At 40.8% G+C, this 24,746-nt stretch overlaps 3 protein-coding genes and 1 long non-coding RNA gene across 5 annotated transcripts in view; 2 read left to right on the top strand and 2 right to left on the bottom strand.

The window, feature by feature from the left end:
- Positions 1 to 43: 43 nt before the first annotated feature.
- On the top strand, positions 44 to 14,586 carry phyhd1 (phytanoyl-CoA dioxygenase domain containing 1). Of its 2 annotated transcripts, XM_034237052.1 has the most exons (11): positions 44 to 196; positions 1,450 to 1,608; positions 2,165 to 2,240; positions 2,338 to 2,385; positions 4,339 to 4,394; positions 4,476 to 4,538; positions 4,632 to 4,653; positions 6,398 to 6,526; positions 6,914 to 7,030; positions 13,111 to 13,237; positions 14,156 to 14,586. In XM_034237052.1, the coding sequence occupies exons 1-11, from the start codon at positions 164 to 166 to the stop codon at positions 14,202 to 14,204; spliced, it is 879 nt and encodes a 292-aa protein (XP_034092943.1). In that variant the 5' UTR covers positions 44 to 163; the 3' UTR covers positions 14,205 to 14,586. The 2 variants fall into 2 exon arrangements, with proteins under 2 accessions (XP_034092943.1, XP_034092944.1); XM_034237053.1 differs by lacking the exons at positions 13,111 to 13,237; positions 14,156 to 14,586 and adding an exon at positions 7,460 to 7,603.
- On the bottom strand, positions 7,923 to 8,699 carry LOC117560211. Its single transcript, XR_004571128.1, has 3 exons — positions 8,328 to 8,699; positions 8,184 to 8,246; positions 7,923 to 8,090 (listed from the first exon to the last, which is right to left on the bottom strand). It is a non-coding gene; the product is annotated as an uncharacterized LOC117560211 (long non-coding RNA).
- On the bottom strand, positions 14,412 to 19,222 carry dolk (dolichol kinase). Its single transcript, XM_034237051.1, has 2 exons — positions 19,073 to 19,222; positions 14,412 to 17,827 (listed from the first exon to the last, which is right to left on the bottom strand). The coding sequence occupies exon 2, from the start codon at positions 17,822 to 17,824 to the stop codon at positions 16,127 to 16,129; it is 1,698 nt and encodes a 565-aa protein (XP_034092942.1). The 5' UTR covers positions 17,825 to 17,827; positions 19,073 to 19,222; the 3' UTR covers positions 14,412 to 16,126.
- An 895-nt stretch (positions 19,223 to 20,117) lies between these two features.
- The window catches only part of nup188 (nucleoporin 188), a 30,941-nt gene continuing 26,312 nt past the window's right edge, over positions 20,118 to 24,746 (top strand). The window contains exons 1-6 of the mRNA XM_034237054.1: positions 20,118 to 20,216; positions 21,548 to 21,602; positions 23,018 to 23,091; positions 23,177 to 23,261; positions 23,363 to 23,443; positions 24,664 to 24,708. Coding sequence (XP_034092945.1) covers positions 20,191 to 20,216; positions 21,548 to 21,602; positions 23,018 to 23,091; positions 23,177 to 23,261; positions 23,363 to 23,443; positions 24,664 to 24,708 — 366 coding nt within the window. The 5' untranslated portion in view covers positions 20,118 to 20,190. The remainder of the gene's footprint in view (positions 20,217 to 21,547; positions 21,603 to 23,017; positions 23,092 to 23,176; positions 23,262 to 23,362; positions 23,444 to 24,663; positions 24,709 to 24,746) is intronic.

Below are 24,746 nucleotides of genomic sequence, written 5' to 3'. Positions count from 1 at the left end.
TGTTTGTATGCCGCAATGTAAGAGTTAAAGTCCAAATCCCATTACGGCTTCTGTTGGTTACAGTTTAATTGATTTGGACAGGTCACGTGGTCGGAAATCAGCGACTGCAGGCTGGAGTTTGTCCGGAAGATTCACAGGAGGGAGATTTCTCCGAGCAGAGAACATGGATTTTATGACAGATCGGGATGTGCAAAAGGTGAGCGTTACATTCAGATAAAAAGTACACAAGGTACAGTGACATCCATCAAGTACTTTGTCCTTACAGTGTACTTATTCATGCTCACAAACAACTGTAACTTGATTGTATGCAAACAAACGTGTATTTACACCAAGTATATCGACACGTTTCAGTGTGCTGTGATGCTCCTGCAGGATTGTGTGGTTATATTCATGTAGTTCACGTGACGGCACATTTGAGGCTCATTACATAACCTGCTGCAGCCACAGGTGACCTGTCCTGCTGTGTGAAGCAACAGATCTGCATTTTACAGTAAATCTGCCATTTATCATTGTAGCATTATACAGCACTTTAAATACAACGAGTAATGACACCACCAGGACATAACACCAAGATCAAATCAATCTCTTTCCTTTGCCAGGTTAGCAAGTTTATGTAAGAGTCGATGTGTCACAAAGTGCTTCAAACAACAGACATAACATATTATCTAAAGGATTTGAGAATATATGTGTATGTTATTCTAAACACGATTTAAAAATATGTCTTCTATACATGCATTGCACCTTCGTGTGAAAAACAACTAAATAGTTGATCTTCAGAAAACTATGCACTGATTGTTCTTTATAAAGTGTCATTCATATGTTGACATTTCAAAATTAGAAAAAAACAAACAAGTCACATCCTCTCCAAAATGTATTCCACAGTCAAAATACTGTAAAAATGATAAAGCCAAACATGCTTCTAGAGAGGCACAGGGGCTGCATCTGAGAAGCCAAAGGACACGTCTCCATTAGTGATATCCTCATGTGACCACAGCCCATAGTGCATGCACTGGATGACTGCTATGACCTGTCTGTAGTGTTGTAGTTCATCTATTGCATATTTGTTTAGGTAAACGCTACAAGTATATAATGATATCATGGAATATGATGCAGATGAAACTAGCAAACATATAAACATACACATTAACGCAGCTGTAGAATTAACACCATATATTACAGTAAACACTGACAGGGGACACTTTACCGCACATTGACTACTTTTATATTTCATACACTGAGCTGATAATACTTTTACTTTAATAAGTTATTGAATCCAGGACTTTCATTGGACTTGTTAAAAGCTCTTTGTGCATGATCCATGGATTTGTTTTATTGTATTCATATATTGTTATAGTCTCATATTCTGTACAGCACACACTGTAAAGCCCCCTGAGACAAATGTTACATGTGTGATATTGGGCTATATAAATAAACTGAGATTGACTGCAGTACCTGGAGGAGGGGTACGTGGTTCTGGACGGGCTGCTGACCCCCCAGGAGTGTGATGAGCTGAGGCAGAGGATGGGGGACATGGTGGAGGAGATGGACGTCCCCCAGCACTGCCGCACCACCTTCTCCACCAACCACGACGAGCAGCTCAAAACTCAGGTGACTCACCTTCAAGGAAGGGTTGGTTATTTCAAATGATTGGGTTTTTATTTTAGATATTTGTTTCATTAATGTTTATTTATTTTATGTTATATCATTTATTTATGGTATTTTATTTTACTTATTTTATTACACTTGTTTATATATGTTTAAAGGCATGCTTTTATTATTATTTATTTTTATTATTGTATTTGTATAATCTTAAAGTGGGAGCAGGGATGGGGATAAAATGTAAATGAATAAACATAAATAGCCCCTGGATGTTTATTATAAGACATTAGAATATATGACATTGTAATACATTTATATATATTTATATATTCAGAACCATCTGCTCAGAGCCATAGATAAGTCATAAACTGTGTCCAAGATATCACATATTTATCCCACTATGTTTCTTCTACATGCTTCCCATCATATTGCACTAACAGATGCAGGTAATGAAATGAGCTGCTCTCAGGCTAGTAGCAAACACACGGTCCAGTGTTTTCAGTGTCAATGTCTGAACCCTCCCCCTCCCTGTATCAGATGACTGACGTTAACCTTTGACCTGCAGGGAAACGCAGACTATTTCATCACCAGTGGAGACAAGATCCGCTTTTTCTTTGAGAAAGGAGTTTTTGACGACAAAGGTGAGCTCTATTTGGAGTTCTCTCCTGCCTCTACTGAATGTTCTCTGTATCACCAAACGCCACATTAGATGGGTGAAGCTTTTGTCTTGTCTTGCAGGGGATTTCATCGTACCAAAACAGAGGTCCCTAAATAAAGTCGGACATGGTGAGATTACTAAAAATAGATGTCCAAACATCATGCAGAGCTTTTAACAACTCCAGTGACAGTCCTCCAATCATTGACTTATTTAAGTCAACTCGCCTCCCTTATGGGGACAAATTGGAGGTCCCAATGAGGGGAATCATTAATTTTAGGGTGAAGACTTGGTTGGGTTTAGGGTAAGGTTAAGGTTAAGGGTTAGGGTTAGGGTTAGGGTTAGGCATGTGTTGGTTATGGTTAAGGTTAGGATAAGTCTCCAGGAAATTGCATGTAAGTCAATGTAATGTCACCTGAACTGGTGTGTGTGTGTGTGTGTGTGTGTGTGTGTGTGTGTGTGTGTGTGTGTGTGTGTGTGTGTGTGTGTGTGTGTGTGTGTGTGTGTGTGTGTGTGTGTGTGTGTGTGTGTGTGTGTGTGTGTGTGTGTGTGTGTGTGTGTGTGTGTGTGTGTGTGTGTGTGTGTGTGTGTGTGTGTGTGTGTGTGTGTGTGTGTGTGTGTGTGTGTGAGAGTTCCCGTTAGAATATTTTTTCGCCGGTCAACATGTCCGTTAAAGTTTAAATCTTTCGGACAAAATGAGAAAAGTGCCGGTCAAAGGTCTTCTTTGTTATTTATTGTGCTTTAAAACAAATTGATATGATTCGATATTAAACAAACTAATTATAGTAGATTAACTACATTATTCAAAAGTGTTCAGTAACTTATAATAACATGGGAATAATAAACGGAGCGCTCTCCCTCTCCTGACAGCCCGTCAGTAGCATGCAGCTCGCGGATCAGTAATGAGTGACCCGACAGTAAAACTAAACATATCTAGGCTATAACTAGTTTAGGTAGTTTGAGAGGTCATTAAAATAGCTAGGCTACGTGTGATATTCTAACCTGAAGTGTGTGTTGTCCGCTCACCGCTGCATGTGATTATGCAGAGCTGCTTGTCGACTCGTCAGCAGCAGCTGATCTCTCTCTCCCGCCAGATTAGACTTCACTCGCGTTTATGTCCATATCGATCAGATCCAGATAGTTCTAGCTAATGATATGACTACCTGCTTATTAAAAGACACCTAAACAATAAGCGTCGCTATGCAACTGGGTGAGGCCACAAAATATAGCGCAGCATTATGCATTTGTTTACATGCCCACCGGAACCCCGAGGCATTACCAACAGATCAACGCACAATCAACCCATACAGGACATCTCTTTCTCCACATTAAGTGTTAGACACTAGAATGGACTATTCTTGTCTGTCACATACTCTTTTGTCTGTCACATAAATGGCGCAAGTTGCGCAACTGATGCGGTATTGCGCTAAACGGAAATTATTTTGACCGGACACTTTGACCGGAGAGATTTAGATTTGCCGGTCTTCAGCATATTTTACCGGTCGTAGTCCGGTAATTACCGGCTAACGGGAAACTCTGGACTGTGTGTGTGTGTGTGTGTGTGTGTGTGTGTGTGTGTGTGTGTGTGTGTGTGTGTGTGTGTGTGTGTGTGTGTGTGTGTGTGTGTGTGTGTGTGTGTGTGTGTGTGTGTGTGTGTGTGTGTGTGTGTGTGTGTGTGTGTGTGTGGGGGGGGGGGGTCCCCTGTCAGTGTTTTACTGTAAAATATGGTGGTAATCCTACAGCTGTGTTAATGTGTATGTTTATATGCTGTTTAATCTGCAGCATTGCATCATACTCCTGAGATCATCATATCTAGCGTTTACCTACACATAGCTTTGGAAAAATATCTTGTTTTTCCCAGTCACTTCAGTTGATCAGAAGCATTCTAAATCTTCTGGAGATACATGATTCTTTACTGGAGAGGGATAACATTTGTTATCTGACTAAAGCTTTCACATAACTGTAGTGCAGTAGAAAAGTACAATTTAAGATGTGTTGGAGTAGAAGTGATATAAAACTGAATTAAGTAAAACAATCTCAAATGTGTCAAACATGAAATACCTAATCCCAGTTGTTGTCTTTAGCACTGCATGCCTATGAGCCGTTGTACAAAAAGGTGACACATTCCCCCAAAGTCCAGGTGAGTGAGCCGTTGAATATCAGAGAATAATGCTGAGACCCTGAATAACTCACATTGAATACATAATGCATTTGATCTCAGGGCTTAGCGAAGAAGCTGGGCCTCATCAGTCCTGTGATACTGCAGAGCATGTTCATCTTTAAGGTAACACTTTACATCAATATGAATGAAATGTCTTGTTGTGTTTACATCATGCTGTGTGTGTAGTTAAAGATATGTTCCTTCTCTCTCCCGCAGCAACCAGGGATTGGTGGAGAAGGTAAGCTGATTGAGTTTTCTAAATGTTAAAATAGTTTTTCTTTACCACTGTTTTCCATAGATATTTAAAGATATTGTAATATTGTATCTCTTGCAGAATCTGCTGTAATATCAATACATTGTGTGTTAACAATTTAAACTGAGATGTGCTTTATAAATAAACGTACCTTGCCTTGTCTTCAAAATAAAATACGAAATGAGTTAATAGAGAGGCGAAGTCCCTCCCTTTCCGGGGGAGCTCCATGGGACCTTATTTTGGAAAAAGTATGTATTGAAGTTAGGGCTGGGCGATTTTTTCGGTTTTCACGATTAATTTGCATTTTTACTTTCCTACGGTTTGTGAAATGGCTGAACCGAAAAATCGCGATTTAAAAACATTTCTAGACTCCGCAGATTTGTTTTTGCTTTAAGGGACTCCGTAGTAGCTTACTCTCTCACTTTCCAGAACGCGCCCAAAACTCAGCCACATTGCCTGTGACTACCCGATCTGCAGCTCTGCCCGATCTGCTGTTGTTATGCTGTGTTCGTTATTCTCGCGTCCAGGAGAGAAGCTTTAAAAGGAGACTAAATGGAGTCTCTGAGAAGGTTCAAATGGTGCTTTAATTAAAAAAGCTCTCGTGAGCGAAGGGAAGAGAGCGAGCTCCACCTCTCCAGCTGATATATCTCCTCCGCTGGCTCGCTGTGGGCCGGTTGGCGCTGGGAGCCGGCCCTCCACGTCTCCAATGTTCGTTGTTGAGCATAACAGAGGACTCCGACATTGTACATTAAATATATAACTAAACACGCCTGTTCTCCTCCTTGTCTCTTTCATGACTTTTCATTTAATACATTTTAAACGCTGTAATCAATACTCCAAAAATACAGGAAATACTTCACGGCTGGTTTCATTTACGGTAGTTCCGGATGTTGTCTCATACTACTACCCACGTCTGTAAACAAACGTATTCAAATAAACTGTACCTTCATTTAATATTCAGCAATAATAATATCTCCACGTCTATAGTTGTAGTGTTGAAATCAGTATGTTTCGGTGTGCAACACTCCGTGTCATATCGCTACTAAATTCACCTCTATAGTAAATGGTATATTAGTCACATGCTAAATGCTAACCGTCCGGAGATGAAGGATTTTCAGAATAAAACTGGTTGTGCACAAGAACTTCTAGTTTTTCAGTATAAAACAGCATTTAAACTGACGGTATGCGTAACATTTATGATATTAAAACACATTTTACACCTCACCGTGTTTTATTCTTATAGAAGTAAGAAGAGAAGTAATGGGGCAGAAACCCTAATTTTTACGCATTTTTTGCAAAGAAAATATGTATTTACATTTTGCCTTGGTCTGGTTTGTTTAGAAAAAAACAGAAAAAAATCGAGGTTTAAATCGAAAATTGCCCAGCCCTAATTGAAGTCAATGGAGAGAGAAAGATTATCTTTTGATCCTGTTTGAATTGTGCCACGAATTACACATATGATGTTTGTCAATTTAAAAGATAATTTTGCAAGTCAAAAAAATGGGTCGTAAAACTGTGAAGTAACACTTTTTTTTGTATTTTCATTTAGGAGCAGTTGGGTTGAATAGGGTTACAAAGGGTTTAAACATGTAGGTGAATGATCAGAGAGGAGTGAGGGGGTTCTTTTAGAATGGAGACCAGCTTGAGGGGTACATGAGACACAAAAGGTTGGGAACCACTACAATAGATCTTTTAGATCAGATTTGATTTGGACTGTGTTTTTTTTAAGTGACGCCACATCAAGATGCTACCTTTCTGTACACGGAGCCTCTGGGCAGAGTGATGGGTCTGTGGATCGCTCTGGAAGACGCCACCGAGAACAACGGCTGCCTGTGGTTCATCCCGCGCTCTCACAACAGTAAGACTACCTTTCATTTACATTGTGACAAAATGAACCATTAACTGGGGATACAATGGAAACAAAAGCAGAGGAGGGATCCCACTCCCGGGCTAAACAGAGCCGGAATAGAGGTTATGTGTACATCATAAACATTGAGTCAAATAACAACATAGGCAATCCATATGACAATAATTGAATGTGTGAACAAATGGGTTCAGCAGGATGTGAAAGAGATTCAAGGTGCTGCCACGATGACTTCATTCTGGATTGTTAGTGATGTTGTTTGAGGCACTCATTTCTCTTCTCAATATCTATCTAAAATGGAGTTTCCAAAGGATACACATATCCCCTGATAGCTGACTCTATTGATGTTGTATACGTAATTGTTTCTAATTGCTTTTGCAGGTGGTATATCTCGGCGTATGGTGCGTACCCCTAAAGGCACGTATCCCATGACTGACTTCACCGGGCGAGAGCAGACCTACAATGAACAGAAGTTTCTCGTTGCTCCTGTTAAGAAAGGTAAGCCACTTTTGTTTTTAACCCTTGTGTGGTGTTCATCTTTGTGTTACTCAGCCAGTGTTTGTGGGTCTTGTGCGCTGCCTTTTTGGTCTTCAATTCAACACAATCAAACTATTTGATGTTCAAATACTCAACAGATGTTTACTTCATCCCAATTACAAGCAGTATAAACAGCATAGATGGTGAATATTTGCCCTTTTACATTTGTTAGATCACATTAATGAATTCAAGTGCTACTTGTTTTTCTGCCCGCTGACCGGCTGGTCCTGTGGCTCGTCTTTTCTTTGTAACTAGCTGATGCTCAATCTCATCCTCTTCTTCAAAGTCACTGTCAGACTCAGAATTCTCAGAAATGTGATCCTCACATTCTGAAGCCTCTTCCTCTTCCTCTTCCTCTACATCATCATCAAATGGTTCTCTCTCTTCCAGAATCATTTGCTGCAAGGCCCTCTGAGCAGAGAATCTTTTGGCCATCTTGATCAGTTGTGATAAGGACGCAAACTGAAGAAGCTTTATTTATTGTGTCTTGTCCCAAATGTGCAGCTGGGATAGAGTGTGAACAAAATAAAGATTGGTTCCCGCAAAACATAATGCGGGAATGTGAGAGCAGACAGGTGTCCGTGCTTCAATTTACCAACAATGTTGCAACCTTGGCAGGGGCAGAAACACAAAGGTCTCTCTCTCACACACACACACACACACACACACACACACACACACACACACACACACACACACACACACACCACACACACACACACACACACACACACACACACCACACACACACACACACACACACACACACACACACACACACACACACACACACACACACACACACACACACACACACACACACACACACACAGGTACGTTTATTTATAAAGCACATCTCAGTTTAAATTGTTAACACACAATGTATTGATATTACAGCAGATTCTGCAAGAGATACAATATTACAATATCTTTAAATATCTATGGGAAACAGTGGTAAAGAAAAACTATTTTAACATTTAGAAAACTCAATCAGCTTACCTTCTCCACCAATCCCTGGTTGCTGCGGGAGAGAGAAGGAACATATCTTTAACTACACACACAGCATGATGTAAACACAACAAGACATTTCATTCATATTGATGTAAAGTGTTACCTTAAAGATGAACATGCTCTGCAGTATCACAGGACTGATGAGGCCCAGCTTCTTCGCTAAGCCCTGAGATCAAATGCATTATGTATTCAATGTGAGTTATTCAGGGTCTCAGCATTATTCTCTGATATTCAACGGCTCACTCACCTGGACTTTGGGGGAATGTGTCACCTTTTTGTACAACGGCTCATAGGCATGCAGTGCTAAAGACAAAAACTGGGATTAGGTATTTCATGTTTGACACATTTGAGATTGTTTTACTTAATTCAGTTTTATATCACTTCTACTCCAACACATCTTAAATTGTACTTTTCTACTGCACTACAGTTATGTGAAAGCTTTAGTCAGATAACAAATGTTATCCCTCTCCAGTAAAGAATCATGTATCTCCAGAAGATTTAGAATGCTTCTGATCAACTGAAGTGACTGGGAAAAACAAGATATTTTTCCAAAGCTATGTGTAGGTAAACACTAGATATGATGATCTCAGGAGTATGATGCAATGCTGCAGATTAAACAGTATATAAACACACACACACACACACACACACACACACACACACACACACACACACACACACACACACACACAACACACACACACAAACACACACACACACAACACACACACACACACACACACACACACACACACACACACACACACACACACACACACACACACACACACACCCACACACACACACACACACACACACACACACACACACACACACACACACACACACACACACACACACACACCACACACACACACACACACACACACACACACACACACACACACACACACACACACACACACACACACACACAGAGAGAAGGCCCAGATAGATGCACAGGACCTACAATTTCCAGCCCCGGGTCCATTGAGTGTGGGTTTGAAACAATATTTGATCATATCATTTTTCTTTAGCTAAATAATGAAAACGGGTCCCACAGACCCGAATACCATACAAGGGTTAAAACTAAGTTTGGAAATGACAGAAATCATTAAAGAATTATAATCTTCAAGCACTTTCTGACTGAGGCTGTATTATGGATACAGTTTTGCCTAACATGACAAAGTATCTGCATATAATGTTTATGTATTTGCATGCATTATATGCACAATGTGCATTGTTTAGTGCTGAAACAAAATGTATTATTTATTTTATTACTTTCTTTGTGCATTACTTACTGTTAATGGCTGAACACCTTGCGGCTGTATTGTTCTGTAAACAGGGTTCCCAGCTGTGAAAAGGTTGCCAAAAAACACCATATACAGTGGGGCAAAAAAGTATTTAGTCAGCCACCAATTGTGCAAGTTCTCCCACTTAAAAAGACGAGAGAGGCCTGTAATTTTCATCCTAGGTATACCTCAACTATGAGAGACAGAATGAGAAGAAAAAAAATCCAGAAAATCACATTGTCTGATTTTTAAAGAATTAATTTGCAAATTATGGTGGAAAATAAGTATTTGGTCAATAACAAAAGTTCATCTCAATACTTTGTTTTATACCCTTTGTTGGCAATGACAGAGGTCAAACGTTTTCTGTAAGTCTTCACAAGGTTTTCACACACTGTTGCTGGTATTTTGGCCCATTCCTCCATGCAGATCTCCTCTAGAGCAGTGATGTTTTGGGGCTGTCGCTGGGCAACACGGACTTTCAACTCCCTCCAAAGATTTTCTATGGGGTTGAGATCTGGAGACTGGCTAGGCCACTCCAGGACCTTGAAATGCTTCTTACAAAGCCACTCCTTCGTTGCCCGGGCGGTGTGTTTGGGATCATTGTCATGCTGAAAGACCCAGCCACGTTTCATCTTCAATGCCCTTGCTGATGGAAGGAGGTTGTCACTCAAAATCTCACGATACATGGCCCCATTCATTCTTTCCTTTACGGATCAGTCGTCCTGGTCCCTTTGCAGAAAAACAGCCCCAGAGCATGATGTTTCCACCCCCATGTTTCACAGTAGGTGTAAGGGAAACTTCTGTGTAGCTATGCAGTGGGAGTCACCGACTCAGGAAGGAGACACGGTAGAGCAGGAGCTTTGATGTCAAACACTGGAGGTTTATTTGGAGTTACGGCCGGAGGATTCACATCACAAATCCAAGAGCCAGAGGTTCTGACTTCACGGTAGAGTTGCCACGTCAATTCTAAAGAACTCTACCTTAGACCCATGTATTTAGCTAGTTCTGAGAGCATCATCAACATGCTGCATAACAAGATAAAATCATAACACCTCTATCAGCTGACGCCAACAGGCAGGAACAGGGAGACAGAACACTGAGAGCACAGCAGCCAAGGTTACGAGGTGCGTGTGCTCAGTCAGGACAGTTTGAACTGATGGGTCAAAGTTATGGGCCTTGGAAAATATTTCCACAACAGTTTCTCTCTTTTTATCAATTTTGATAATCTAAAAACCTTAGTCTAATAATATTTTGTTCAATAATTAAATCAATGGGAATCTTCAGATTTGAGTGTGGACTTACACAACATCAATTACATCAATAACAATCACATTAAGATTTAAACATTGATACAGCCAATCATAATAGAAAAATCATCTCTCATCAGTGTTTGGATCATCTTTTGTCAAAAGCATAATAATTAAAACACAGGTGCACAATAGCAAAAATATTTGTTTTGGGCCAAAACTGAAATGAATCCAGTACTTGAAACATCATTGTAGGTCTTTCTGTGCATGGATAATACATTAAAGAGTAGTGTTGTTAAGCCTGATTGCTGGACGATTAAGGATATTAACATTATCTGTGATAATAGTAGAAATATCTTATTATTCAATCTGAAAATATTAATTAATTAATTTTGTTTAGTGCGAAAGTGTAATCTGATCCGGCAAAACTATATTAATCACCACTATTCAACACATGTCTGGTCATTGGAAATATAAAGACAGTCATTAATTGTACATCTGTAAACATCCAAGATATAAAATCAATGCAAAGTTCATCTTTGTACGAGAGCTGGAAGAACATGTCCTTCAGTCTTTCTGACTCGTTCTCCTCCTCTCTTTATGACACAGAATGTCTGGTGTGTAAAGGCATCCTGATACTGTAGATTAGCACTGAGGTGCTGATTGGCTCAAACTCTTCGTCATCAGAGCGCCATATTTCAACCCCCCCAATTGCTCTGCTTTTGTGTGGCTCATTCAGTGAGCACTGTAGTTGATCCCCCAGTGAAATGGAGGCTCATCTGCCTGCATTCCTTCTGCTATCTGCTTGAGAGCAGTGCAACTGCGTATTCCAAGTGGCGCATCCAGGTCTCCCCCCGTGATGGGAGAGGTTAGGAAGACATCTGCTCCTCCAAGAAACAAGGAACCTTGTATGAAGCCTCTGTAGTCCTCGCTCGTCCCGCAGGGTTGTCTGCCTGAGCCCACCGAGCAGAATGGTGAGGAAGCATCCCATCTCCTCAGAAAGTTGAAGATTAGAATCCTCTCATCTCGAACGACCTCGTGCCTCCTTGCCCGTGGCTGGGGGTGCCCTCTGCAGCCGGAGAGTGTGACCCTCTCTCTCTGACCCTTGGCGTTCAGAGCTGTCCTAGTTATTGGGTTCTGACTTCACGGTAGAGTTGCCACGTCAATTCTAAAGAACTCTACCTCAGACTCATGTATTTAGCTAGTTCTGAGAGCATCATCAACATGCTGCATAACAAGATAAAATCATAACACCTCTATCAGCTGACGTCAACAGGCAGGAACAGGGAGACAGAACACTGAGAGCACAGCAGCCAAGGTTACGAGGTGCGTGTGCTCAGTCAGGACAGTTTGAACTGATGGGTCAAAGTTATGGGCCTTGGGAAATATTTCCACAACAGTTGGTGTGGTGTTCTTTGGATGCAACTCAGCATTCTTTCTCCTCCAAACACGTCTAGTTGAGTTTTTACCAAAAAGTTCTATTTTGGTTTCATCTGACCATATGACATTCTCCCAATCCTCTTCTGGATCATCTAAATGCTCTCTAGCAAACTTCAGACGGGCCTGGACATGTACTGGCTTAAGCAGGGGGACACGTCTGGCACTGCAGGATTTGAGTCCCTGGCGGCGTAGTGTGTTACTGATGGTAGCCTTTGTTACTTTGGTCCCAGCTCTCTGCAGGTCATTGACTAGGTCCCCCCCGTGTGGTTCTGGGATTTTTGCTCACCGTTCTTGTGATCATTTTGACCCCACGGGGTGAGATCTCGCGTGGAGCCCCAGATCGAGGGAGATTATCAGTGGTCTTGTATGTCTTCCATTTTCTAATAATTGCTCCCACAGTTGATTTCTTCACACCAAGCTACTTACCTATTGCAGACTCAGTCTTCCCAGCCTGGTGCAGGTCTACAATTTAGTTTCTGGTGTCCTTTGACAGCTCTTTGGTCTTGCCATAGTGGAGTTTGGAGTGTGACTGTTTGAGGTTGTGGACAGGTGTCTTTTATACTGATAACGAGTTCAAACAGGTGCCATTCATACAGTTAACGAGTGGAGGACAGAGGAGGCTCTTAAAGAAGAAGTTACAGGTCTGTGAGAGCCAGAAATCTTGTTTGTTTGTAGGTGACCAAATACTTATTTTACAGAGGAATTTACCAATTAATTCATTAAAGATCCTACAATGTGATTTCCTGGATTCTTTCCCCCCATTCTGTCTCTCATAGTTGAAGTGTACCTAGGATGAAAATTACAGACGTCTCTCATCTTTTTAAGTGGGAGAACTTGCACAATTGGTGGCTGACTAAATACTTTTTTGCCCCACTGTAGTCTCTTTCTATACATTGTCATCGTATTTGAAAAATGTAATGAATCAACTTCATCTTAAAATGAATATGTAACTATTTAAATATGCAATATGCATGTGATGAAGGCTGTTGAACTGTCAGGATGTGCTTGATTTCATTGTGAGCCGTGCGCCTCCTCTTCTCTCCGGCTCCAGGAAGTGTGGTCCTGATCGACGGGGAGGTGGTGCACCGCAGCTCTGAGAACACCTCGGAGGATTCCCGCCACGTCTACACCTTCCACATCATGGAGAGCCAGGACACCCGCTGGAGCCCCGAGAACTGGTGAGAGCCCGCTGCGTCCTTCTGTAGCACACGTTGGTCCTCTAGACTAGAGTCACAGTTTGACATTTTAAAATATGAGTTCATAAGCTGAAACATTGAAAACACAACCCTCCGGATTTTGCACATTGCACGTTATTAGTGCTCATATTTTAGATTTGTTTACGGGTATATCTATATTTTATCCATATTCCATATAAATAGTGTTATATTTTAATGTTATTATAGTTTTCTTTAAATCGTTTTTTTATCCTAGTTTTATTTGATGGTTCTTTTCTAACAATCAATGTTCTTTAACTGTTTATGTATGCATCGTATACACCAAGGCAGATTCCTCCTATGTGTATACTTCTAATAACAATAACAATAAACCTGATTCTGATTTTTAGGAGGTGGGATGTGTTTGAATCAGAATTGTAACTTTGCCAAAAATATATACTTTTAAACATCCATTTTGTAAATGCAGTGGGATTTTCTTGTCTTATCAATTCTCCTTCACATCTTTTTATACCTTTTGACGTTTTCAATTCATAATAATACATTTCAAAATAATAATAATAATAATAATGTCAAAGAAAATGGTTAAAAGATGCATTTCTGTACATTATTTTCACTACCGTTTGGCTAGCCCAAGAAAAGACACGGCTGCCTGTGTTAAGGGTGTGTTTGCAAAGGAGCTCATTTTGTCGGTGTTATGTTTGTTAAAAGGATTACGGACAGTTGAAGTGGAACCAAATCGTATAGCAGATACAAAAGTACTTTTACAGTTTAATTCATATAATTTCAATCAACATTTCAGAGTGCCCTTGCAAATGCTTCTAAATGAAACGTTTGAATGATAAGAGGAGGAAGGTTGTGTTCTTCTCACTAAGTCTGAAATGTCTCCAGTTGTCATGCTTCCATCTGTTTGTGTCTTCAAAGGCTGCAGCCCACTGAAGAGCTCCCGTTCCCGCAGCTCTACACTAAATGATGACATGTTGGGCTGCAGTTCATGGACAGACCTGAAGGAGGCACCAACACGTATGAACTCTCTGAACCACAGATAAGAGCCATTTCTCTGAAGCTACAGTACATGAAGGCTGCTTTCAGGCAAAGTCACAACTGAATCAATTGTGACTCACAACATCTTTTTAAATAGGACGTTTTTGTACAAATGAATTTGAGATAACAGCTGACATTTAGGTCTACTTTATTTCAGCAAATCAAACAGTCAAATGTGTGTCAAAACAAGACGGTAGATTCATTTTTATTTTATTTTGCAGACAACAGTAAGCATTACTATTTTCAAGTATGTTCATGTTAAGATGAAATGAAAAAAATAAATGTATTTTTGACTGGATTATTAATCACAACATTCAAACCTTTTTTGTCCATTTTTAAATTAAACTGTGAAACCAAAAGGCGTGTGTGTGTGTGTGTGTGTGCGTGCGCTCTCACCGTCAGTCACAAACTCTTTTCTCAAATGTACTAAAATAGGAGGCATAACAATTGTATGTACCTTTTTGATGCACTCAACATGCAATAATACATACACAAATGTAAGGATGGTGGTAAAAACAACAGTAGTATCATGCTAATAAATAAAAAAACACCAAATAACTTTTACAGATGATCAAATACCATAAGGCTGTTAATGAATTCATGCTGAAAACATGTTTCAGGTTATAATCTGAAGCATCCTCATCCAAAACGATGAGATTAAACCTGACGGGGATATGTATGTAAAGCATAATGAAAGTTACTAAAAAGAAAAAGGCCTTTGTACATCATTTTTGACCAAAGCACATCTACAAACTCCAACAATATGCAAGGTTTGAAGGCTCAGTATCCTCAGAGGAAATATTTATATTAAGTGTACCTTTAAATGGGTCCCATCAAACCTCAAAGAAAACCATACTGCAGAATACCTGTGTACATGTTACTGATATCACATTAGTGTCATGCTAGAGCAAAGTAGATGAAGTATAAATCAGCCCTTATAAAGAGAGGGGCTGCCATGCGTTCATCTACATAATGTGTGATAGAAAATATACTTCTTAAGGCAAATACTCTCAGCAGTATTCCTTCATATTGCCGTCGGAGAGACAAAATAACATTAAGAAAAAGACTACGCTAACTTTAAATAATGTTCTTCAAAGGCAATACAAAGGTATCCATTAGCAAAAGGGGAACAAGATATTGATCATTGGTGATTCATAATGTGCCGCTAGCAGCATCTGTACCGTCCAGAAGTGTTTAAGGACATTTTTTCCACTTTGCTAATCCCCTGTTGCATAATTCAGGAGGTTTGGTGTCATGTATTCTGCGATGCTCGTCTTATTCCTTAAAGTAACTGGTATGGAAATGACTTGTGATCTGAGGGCCGCAGATTCTAATGTCACGGGAGACCTGATAGGAAAGTGAGAACACAATGTATCTCGTTATTCATTCTCTTCGTCTGATCCAAATGCTTTTCTCCCATGGAACAGATACAAAAAAGGACGGGTACCAAAATATCGACGGTTCTTGTTCCTTATCTGTGGAAATGTTTCGCCACAGAACCTTTTTTTCCAGCTGTTCCACTGATAAATATTGTTTTTTTAGAACTTCAGAAAGATTTGTACTGGTCCTTAAATCATTAAGACAGGAGCAACTGATTAAAAATGGATCGCCAAAACGTTTCTCATTTTCCTATCAGCTCTTTACTATTGAATTATTTTGTGCCCCCTTTGTTTGTTGACATTACATTTATCCGGCTGTCAGTCTGTCACCTTTCTTGTCTTGTGCTGATCAGTCAACTGATAAAGGGATTTCTGTTACTATATTTATATGTTTCCAAATTATCTTCCTTTCTCCCCCTGGAAAGAGCTGAGGAGAGCAGGAAGAGTCTGTTTTTGTTTCTCATCTCTCCCATCAAAGCTGCAGCAGGATGAAGAGGTAGAGGGGGAGGAGGAGGTTGTCTATTTGAGAGGTGTAGGCTTCCAGCATGGCCACCAGAGAGATGGAGCCCACGATCCAGGAGTAGGTGGAGTTCAGATTGATGCTCCCGTCGAAGATAAGGAACATGGCCACGGCGATAATCTGGGCAAAAATAGACGTCGCAGTTCCCTCCATGGTTTTCTTAGTGCCGGGCCAACGGATCTCTCCCATGGTGCTCCCGAAAATAGACGCCACCGTGTCCCCCACCCCGACAGCCAAAACCCCGGCGTAAGGCACCAGGCCTCCTGCCCCGGGGAGGACCCCATGTGGAGCACAGGGTCCCGGGAACAACCATAAGGGTAGAGACATGCCTATCAGCAGGTAAACATGGGTCAGGATAAGAGGCCCCGAGTCCCGCTCATCGAGGAACAAAGTGAGGAGCTGCCTGAGGAGCTGACCGAACGGCATGATCCGGAAATAACGCACGTACTCCAGGAACAAGAAAACCGCCAAGCAGCCCACAGACGCCACATGGAGCAGCTGCCTGTCGTAGATCAGCCCAGGAACATACGTAGCCACCACGATGAGATGGAAGTACTTCCGCACAATCGTCGAGGCCTGGTGTTTCTTGGACCCGGATTGGCGCTGGTAGTTCTGGTGCAGCACAACGCAAGTGGCCACGGCAACCAGAAAGAGCCAGTACCCGAGCAGACACAGCCTTCTGTCGTTCAAAGTCAAAAAGTCCAGCAGCCACATGAGCGGATGCCTGCCGATGAACAAGGAGAGCCACGGCATGAGGATCCCCAGACCTAGGACGGCGGTCATCATGTGGAAGAAAAGTGACGACACCCAGGTTTCCGACTCCATGAAGCAGAAGAGCAGGGCGAAGAAAACCCCCAGCAGCAGCGAGCCTACGACAATAACTGGCAGGAAGTAGTTCACAGGATCACCTTTGACCTCTGCAAGGTTCAGGGAGCGCTTGATGAGCTGGTTGACGATCAAACTGATTCCCCCGACGATAAGGAGCGCCTCGCCGGGGGTGAAGCTGCGAGGCAGGAGGTAAAGCACTATCAGGCTGAGATAAACGAAGATCAGAAGCACCTCCAAGACTTCGATGACCTCTGAAACGGTCAGCGTCTGTTTGGTGGTGTAGAGGATGGCACTTCCTGCCATACCCGCGATCACGCACGTGTTTGTGGGTACTGGTCTGGTGATTCCCAGTGCGATCAGGGACAGAAACAGAGCGAGCATCATCCCAGTAATGGTAACCACCATGGAGAAGCGTTCAAAGTAGACGTTCCCCGAGGCAGAGCACTTTTCCTTCAGCACCAGGCCCAGCAGAGGCATCACCATGGAGGCCGGCACGATGCCGCTGTTTGCCGAGGGGCGAAACTGGAACACGGCGCCTCCCGCTCGGAGAAGACGGTCCCATTTGTGCTGCACGTAGAACGCCTGGATGAAGAGGGCCACGATGCACCAGGAGTGCTGGTTCCACACGGCCGTGTGGACGCACAGCACCATGGCCAGAACCACGGCAGACTCCACGTACGCCGGGTTGATCTGCATGGCTGCAGGGGGGGGAGGAGAGGAGAGAGGGAGGGAGGGAGGGTCTGGAACAGATGGTCTGCAACATTGAAGGCTTTCTTCGGTCACTTCCTCACGCTGACACATCATATGGCAGCTATTTTTCATTTGCTAAGGATAGAAAAGGGGGGAAATATAAATCAGTGAGGTTCCAACAGGACAGGATGTACGATACATCTGGTGACGTAAACAATTCATGTCTGATTTATTTTCTTATTCATATAATAATAATCAGAACCAGAATACCTTTATTTTTCTCAGAGGGGGGGGGGGGGCTTACATTGTTACAGGGAAAGTAAAGTGTTATAAAAAAAAGTATAATTAAAGAGGCATGCATAAAATATTAAAGATACAAATAGAAATAACACAAAATACAATTTCCAAAAATACACATCCATGGATGGGCCACACAAAGTACCAGTAACTGTATTTTTTTGTAGAAGGTATAAAGTAGTGTGATAGCAGCCAGGTAACAGTAGTAAAAGTGGAAGTATATATATCGCACAGTTATTTACAGATTTATTACAGTAGTTGAGTTGTCTAAGATATAGGAGCCAGTAATAATAATAAATATTATAATATTTATTATAATATGTGTAATAAACAGGACAGGAGCTATTGGTTTCATCTGAATGTGAAACTACAAATTGACAGTCTTCACCAACTATCCTTTTATGATCTGTTTCTCCATGAGTCATCCTATCCTTAAAGTGAACCTTGCTCCTGCTTTTTCTGCTTTCTGCCATGAACTATGGCCACACTGAACATTCAACCAGGCAGTGTGAAATGCACACACATGGTATGAATGAGGCCCCAGGAGAAATGCATGGTCTTTCTAAGCTGTATTTGTTGTAATGGTTGCAAACTTGCTCATTTGGTTATTGTATGTCTCTTTGTTGTCGTTTTGCGTTTATTTCTGGTTGTATACTGTCTTTTTCTGGTTGTCTTGTTATGATAATGTTCGTAGTTTTGCGTCTCATTCTGACTTGTGCCCATACCAGGCAATAACATTACATTTAAGCAGGGCTCTGGCCCAGGGGCCCACAAACCAGGTCAAACACCCGTCCATACGTTGAATGGTCTTCCACCTGGGCTAAATCATCTATGAAGGTCTTGTAAACAGCACATAAGACGGACACACTGAAATATCCTCCAGTCATTCGTAACATCCATGCTAATAAAGACCCGCTAGCCCTCAGCAAAGGGAGAAACTCGTCCACTCGGCGAGCCAAGGATGCTGCAACCTCGCTCAGAGAAAAATAGCCGAGTGAGTTATCAGAACGACACAGAGGCGTTTACAACCACCGCTGCAGGGCGGGAAATCAAACCAACGTTCACGAAGACGAGCATACGTACCTCATAGGTGGAGGGATATCTGGACGAAGGAGCGGGGTTACAAGAGCCGGCGCCGTCCTTTTACCAGATGTATTTCCTTTGTCAGCTGTCTGCTCTCACACGCAGAAGGAAGGGGCCATATTTGACAGCTGGGTCACGTGATGCAGCCGTAAAAATATCTCTTAAAGGCCTGGTTTTCTTTGTTATTAATGTGTGTTTATTTTTATTAAATCAATTGTTTGAATATTGTGATTTTTAGAAAGCGCATACAGTGAATTGTATCCATCAAAAATATATAGTTTTTAATAACATTTGTTTTATACCTGAATTGTACAGGTTTTACAGGTTTCTTGTGCTTTTTATTGTTTTATTTCTGTATTTAAAAAATATGATTACCTATTGTTATTATTATTATTATTATTATTATTATATTATTATTATTATTATTATTATTTACCATGATCTTTCTTGTGCCTTCGAGTATTCATTTCTATATTCAAAATATAATATAACCTTGTTTTTGATTTCTTGGTTTTATCGCACATTTGAATTAGTTTAAATGCTCACTTTTGTTACGTATTCCCCTTGTCTTTACTTGATGGTACAACACTCACCTACCTACTTTCCCTGTATATGGTGTTTTTTGTACGATTTTATTAATATGATAATTATTATTATTTGCATTATTTCTAGTTCACATGCACGAACACGTTATTACACTCTTAAGCAACAAATGAAGCACTCACTGGCTGCTGTACTATCGCACCCAGGAATCCCACTGTATTCTTCATTCATCCATGGATCCATGGATGTATAATAAGAACGATTGGATCCGATAAGGAGTCATGCACGTCCTGAAAGTGTTCCCATGTTCTAATAAATGTTTTAGAGGAGCCTCTAAGTATTAACCTACATTTTTCTTAATTTAGGAGAAACGATGTCTTATAATTTGTGTTAAATGTGTTAATTTAAGAGAATGTATTGATGCGTTTGGAAATCGTCGTACTTCAATATTATTTATCTCCAGAAGATGGCAGTGTGTGTATTCTGGTAACTCCAGAAAATATTATCGAAGAAGGAGTAGGTGACGACCGTAATGACGACACAGCACAACAACCAATCACAGGTCAGGAGTGAAGATGGCGGAATCCGAGATGAGCGTCAGGTAGGCAGTTAGCAGCCAACTTTAGCTAACGTCTGCGTTGTTGTTTAAATAGTTTATAAAAACGTACCAGCGAGAAAACAATTCTACAGAATATGTCCGTTTAACAAACCATATTGTTGGTGGAATTTATATGTTTCGGTGTGTTCCTTTTGAGTTGTTAGCGCCATGCTAACTTAGCTTAGCATGTGCTAGCAGTTGAACATTTGAATGGCTTTTCAACGTGTGTCAGCCGCATGACAACAACAGCATGTCTGGGAAGTTCACTCTTAAACCATAAACTCTAATAAATAAAGTTTAATTTGAGCAGCAGACTCAAGTTTCTATGTTACGGTTAAAAGGAATAGTTATGACAAAAGGAAAGAGGCTAACAACGTTAGTGTTTGTGCATAGACAGGACAATGACTAATGTGATAGTAAAATAGGACAATATTCAATGTATACCTGTGTCAACTGTTAGATTTCTACACTATTTATACTGTTGAAGCTATTTTTTACAATTTCTGATATCGGATAAAATACTTTGATCTGTCAAGTACTCAATTTGAATACTTGACAGATCAAATACTGATGTATATATTGGGTATTATTTAGTAATCTAGTGATACATTTATGTTCCTACTGTGAATATGTATACATTTGCTAATGTTACTTTTTTATTTTATTATATTTGTATCTTACTAAAGATTTTAACTGGTGTGTAATGCTTGACAACGCTGCTGCTGTGATAATTTCCCAAACATTTCCCAATTTAAGATGAATAAAGTATCTATATATATAAATCTATCTCCCTTGATGACATATTTGGTGATTCTAACAATAAACTATATTAACACCAGTTTTATGACATCAGATTATGGTTTATTGTCAAGTAGGTTTTCAGCTTTGCTGTATACTGGTTCATACATTAACATAGTTAGTCAAATATAAAGTACAAATCTGAAGTTGTGAAATATAACTATACATTAAAGGAAATATGAAAAGTATATCAACAAATTACTGTGAACAAATATACAGTATATATGAATAGAAGTGGAACAGCTGTGCAGTATTAAAACAAATATAATCTCACCATTTGTTTTGAAACACCTACCTTTCAAGTCCTTTTCAACCCACCTACGACAGCTTACAAATGTATGGGCATGTTGATGAATACATACAGACACATGTGTTGTTACCCTTATTAAGGCGGAACACACCTTTTTCATTATTTTCTTTTTGTAAAGCATTTTGAATTGCCTTGTCTTGAAAGGTGCTATATACATAAGCTTGCCTTGCCTTTTTGTAATATACATTAATGTATTTACTAAAATATATAATCATTTTTCTCTTAGGAGCAGTCGAGAATTACATACCATATTGCTGGGAAGATCTGCATTGCGAGAGCCGGTATGTATTTTTTGCCAAACCTTCCACTGTACGGTATACAGGGTGGGATTGTCACGGCGGCCATGACGGCCATGGCCGTCGTAGCCCCTCGGTCTGGCCGTTATGCCCCACAAATAATTGTACGTCCTACGACCACCATGGCCTTTGGGCCCCTCACACTGTTAAAAGTTGCTTTAAAAGCGTCAGAACAGTGGTTTCTGAACTGCATTATGCTGCGTTCACAACGGACGCGATGCGAATACTCGCATTGCTCTAACCGCTGGAGTTTCACCGCGGCTGTCAGCTGTGTTTACTCCTGTCATTCAAACAGGACGCGCTGGAGAGGGGGCGGGGCGTATCTCCATGTAAATACTGTGGTGGAAACCAACTATGACCAAATTAACCTATTTTACCGTGATTTCATTGTAATACACGTTTCAAAATGATGCCGAAGTAACTAAATACTGATAACGGTTAGTAAAAACCATGCTTTAATGCTTTGACAAGTGTGCAGACAAGACGGCATGCGAAAAACCTTTTAAAATGCGTGTTTTGTGAATGGAGATTGGATCGATCAGGCTAAACTAACGTTGTCGCTGCTCCGTCCAAACTCACAACAACCCTAAAGACAGAATTAAAGCAGCGACTGTATTCGTCATGACACAGACAGTCTGTGGTTTGTACATCTTTAACTTTTGTCCAGTTTCTGAACAGATATGAGGAGCTGTGAGGAGTTGATTAAAGAGACACACGCACGCACACACACGCACGCACACACACACACACACGCACACACTTTTGCATTTCAAAGTATTGCTTGTTCATACAGTTGGCTGTTGGAGCTTCACTGTGCTGAATGATGTATGTGCAGAGTTTGACCCTTGAAGGCTGTTTCTTCTGCTCTGAAATGGAATATATTTGTTACATATTAATAGAATTTTTGATTTTTAGATTTCATTTTGGATTTGTGAATGGGAGTAGTAGTAGATGGAAAACATACCAAACACTAATTATTCAAAGTAAAGTGTTTCATTTTATATACGGTAATACTAGGAGGCATAGGCCTATATGATGATACGATTATTGATATTAAAAAAGTGATTTGGTTTTTTGTCATTAGAAAGTGAAGTTATTTATTTGTAAGCTCCAAATCCTAATTTTTCCCTCAATGGCCTTTGTGCCCTGGCATGTGGCCTTTGCGCGCTGAAAAAATGTGTGACACCAAAGGCCAAATGGCCTTGCCCCTAAAATGACGAAGATCCAAGCCTGACGGTATATATTCAAGGGTGTTCTTCTACCAAACAGTTAAAACAATTAAAGTATTGTCTTGAGGAGGTTTCAAATGCTCCTGTCAGCACTTCGATTTTTGCATTTGTAATAAGCGACGGTACATAAAATGAGACGTGATTTTATGCTTATCATGAAATGTTTGACAGGCTCAGATAGAGGCAGAGCTCGACAGACACTGGGAGAGACTGCATCAAGGTCTATGTTATTACAAGCCACCCAGGTATGTTGTAATTCTTTTTGATCCTTACATAAAATCAACACTTCGTAACAACAGAAAGGATAGTTATCATCATCTCTTGTTCTAGCTCGTCCTCTGCTGGGAAAGTGAAGGAGGACAAAGATGTTGCACAACCATTGAAGGATTTTGGTCTGAGGATCAGTAAACTATTGGTAAGAGCCGAAACAATTCTGTTACGTAAATGATGTGATTCACTGTCTTCATTTGGTGGTGCATTTATTTGCCATTTGTTATTTGCACATCATTTTTGCAGTGTCTTGATGAGCACCAGAGTGTGCAGCTTTTACAGTGCTACCTACAGGAGGACTACAGAGGAACTCGTGATTCGTTAAAGGTCCTTTTTTTTTTATTGGGAATGAATCCCGAAATCTTGTGTGACATCCTACCAAAACATCCTGTCATATGCAGTTTTTACAGAAAATGATATTTTAATTACATGTATTACCCAGTTGTTAAAGGGGATCTTTGATGTTTTCCAATGTTGTTGGGTCTGAGATTAAGGGCAGCAATTGTTTTAATCGTTTGTGGACGTACATTGGCAATATATAACTGTCCAATATGATTACATTGAAGCACATTTTGTGTCAAAGTTACTCTGTAATCAATGTATAGCCCACTAATGTTGTCAGTGATAGTGTTTTTTTAGATCTGGGATTTACTGCTGCATCACTTATGCAAAGAATAACTACAGTCTCCATATTTTATGAGAAACAACAATTGCAACATTTTTACTTTGTAACGATATTAAAGGTCCCATGTCATGCTTTTCTGGTTATTACCCGTCCCCTTGTGTTATGAAGGTTTTTCTGCATGTAAACGGTCTGCAGAGTCACAAACCCTCAAAGTACACCCTGTAGCGAGTAAAAGTCTAACACAGAGAAGACCCGTCTGTGCTGCCCCAGAACGCCTCGTTGGACATTTTTCTTTTAAAATGTTTTCCATCCGGGCAGCGTTTCCGCCAGGGGGGCGTCTTGCCGTCATTTGACGTCCTTATTCAGCTCGGGACGTCCTGAACTCGAGCCAAGGGCGTCCAAAAATATGAATAATTCGAGAGAAGATAGAGAGTTTTTATCGCTTGAAATGACGAAAAGGACAAGGACATCCCTCTGTTGGAGGGGCAAAGGAGTCTGGTGGGATTCTTTTCGGAGTATTGCAGATAATTTCCCTGACATCGAAGGTGCCTGCTACAGGACAACACGGAATGTGCGCGATTTGGACTCGATGAGCGGGGGGGGGGGGGTTTAGTGGAGCACGCGCGTGAGGTGCGAGCACCAGAGCCTCGCAGCGGCGAAACTGAGGCTCCGTGGTAAACTGTGGTAACATGAAGAGCCGTTTGGGAGCCGAAACAGCCGGCGCTTTCAGAGAGCCGAGCAAAATGATCCGGCTCACTAACGTAAAAAGACAGTATCTATAAGGGACGGCTCAAGTCAAAATTGTCAATCTATTCTAGTAGACCTCCTCAACAATGGAATTATGATCAGTAGAAATGGCCATGACATGGGACCTTTAATATAAAAGATATTCAGATGGTGGCTAACATATTTTTGTATACAGGTTGTTTTCAAAGATGAGCGACAAAGCCAGTCACTGCTGCTTAAGGTTAGTACACAGATCTGCAGACATTTACACATAACTGA

The sequence above is a fragment of the Gymnodraco acuticeps genome, unplaced genomic scaffold, assembly GCF_902827175.1.
Source record: "Gymnodraco acuticeps unplaced genomic scaffold, fGymAcu1.1, whole genome shotgun sequence".
In the NCBI taxonomy this organism is placed as follows: Eukaryota; Metazoa; Chordata; class Actinopteri; order Perciformes; family Bathydraconidae; genus Gymnodraco; species Gymnodraco acuticeps.
The sequence above is the reverse complement of the archived record's forward strand: the minus strand, read 5'-3'. Positions and strand labels throughout refer to the sequence as shown.

Excerpts from the sequence above, each read along its gene's own strand:
- dolk (XM_034237051.1), bottom strand. The coding sequence starts at position 17,824 with ATGAAAAATAGCTGCCATATGATGTGTCAGCGTGAGGAAGTGACCGAA.
- phyhd1 (XM_034237052.1), top strand. The coding sequence starts at position 164 with ATGGATTTTATGACAGATCGGGATGTGCAAAAG. Across the intron at positions 2,241-2,337 it reads AGGAGTTTTTGACGACAAAG|GGGATTTCATCGTACCAAAA; the intron begins GTGAGCTCTATT and ends CTTGTCTTGCAG. Across the intron at positions 4,539-4,631 it reads AGAGCATGTTCATCTTTAAG|CAACCAGGGATTGGTGGAGA; the intron begins GTAACACTTTAC and ends TCTCTCCCGCAG.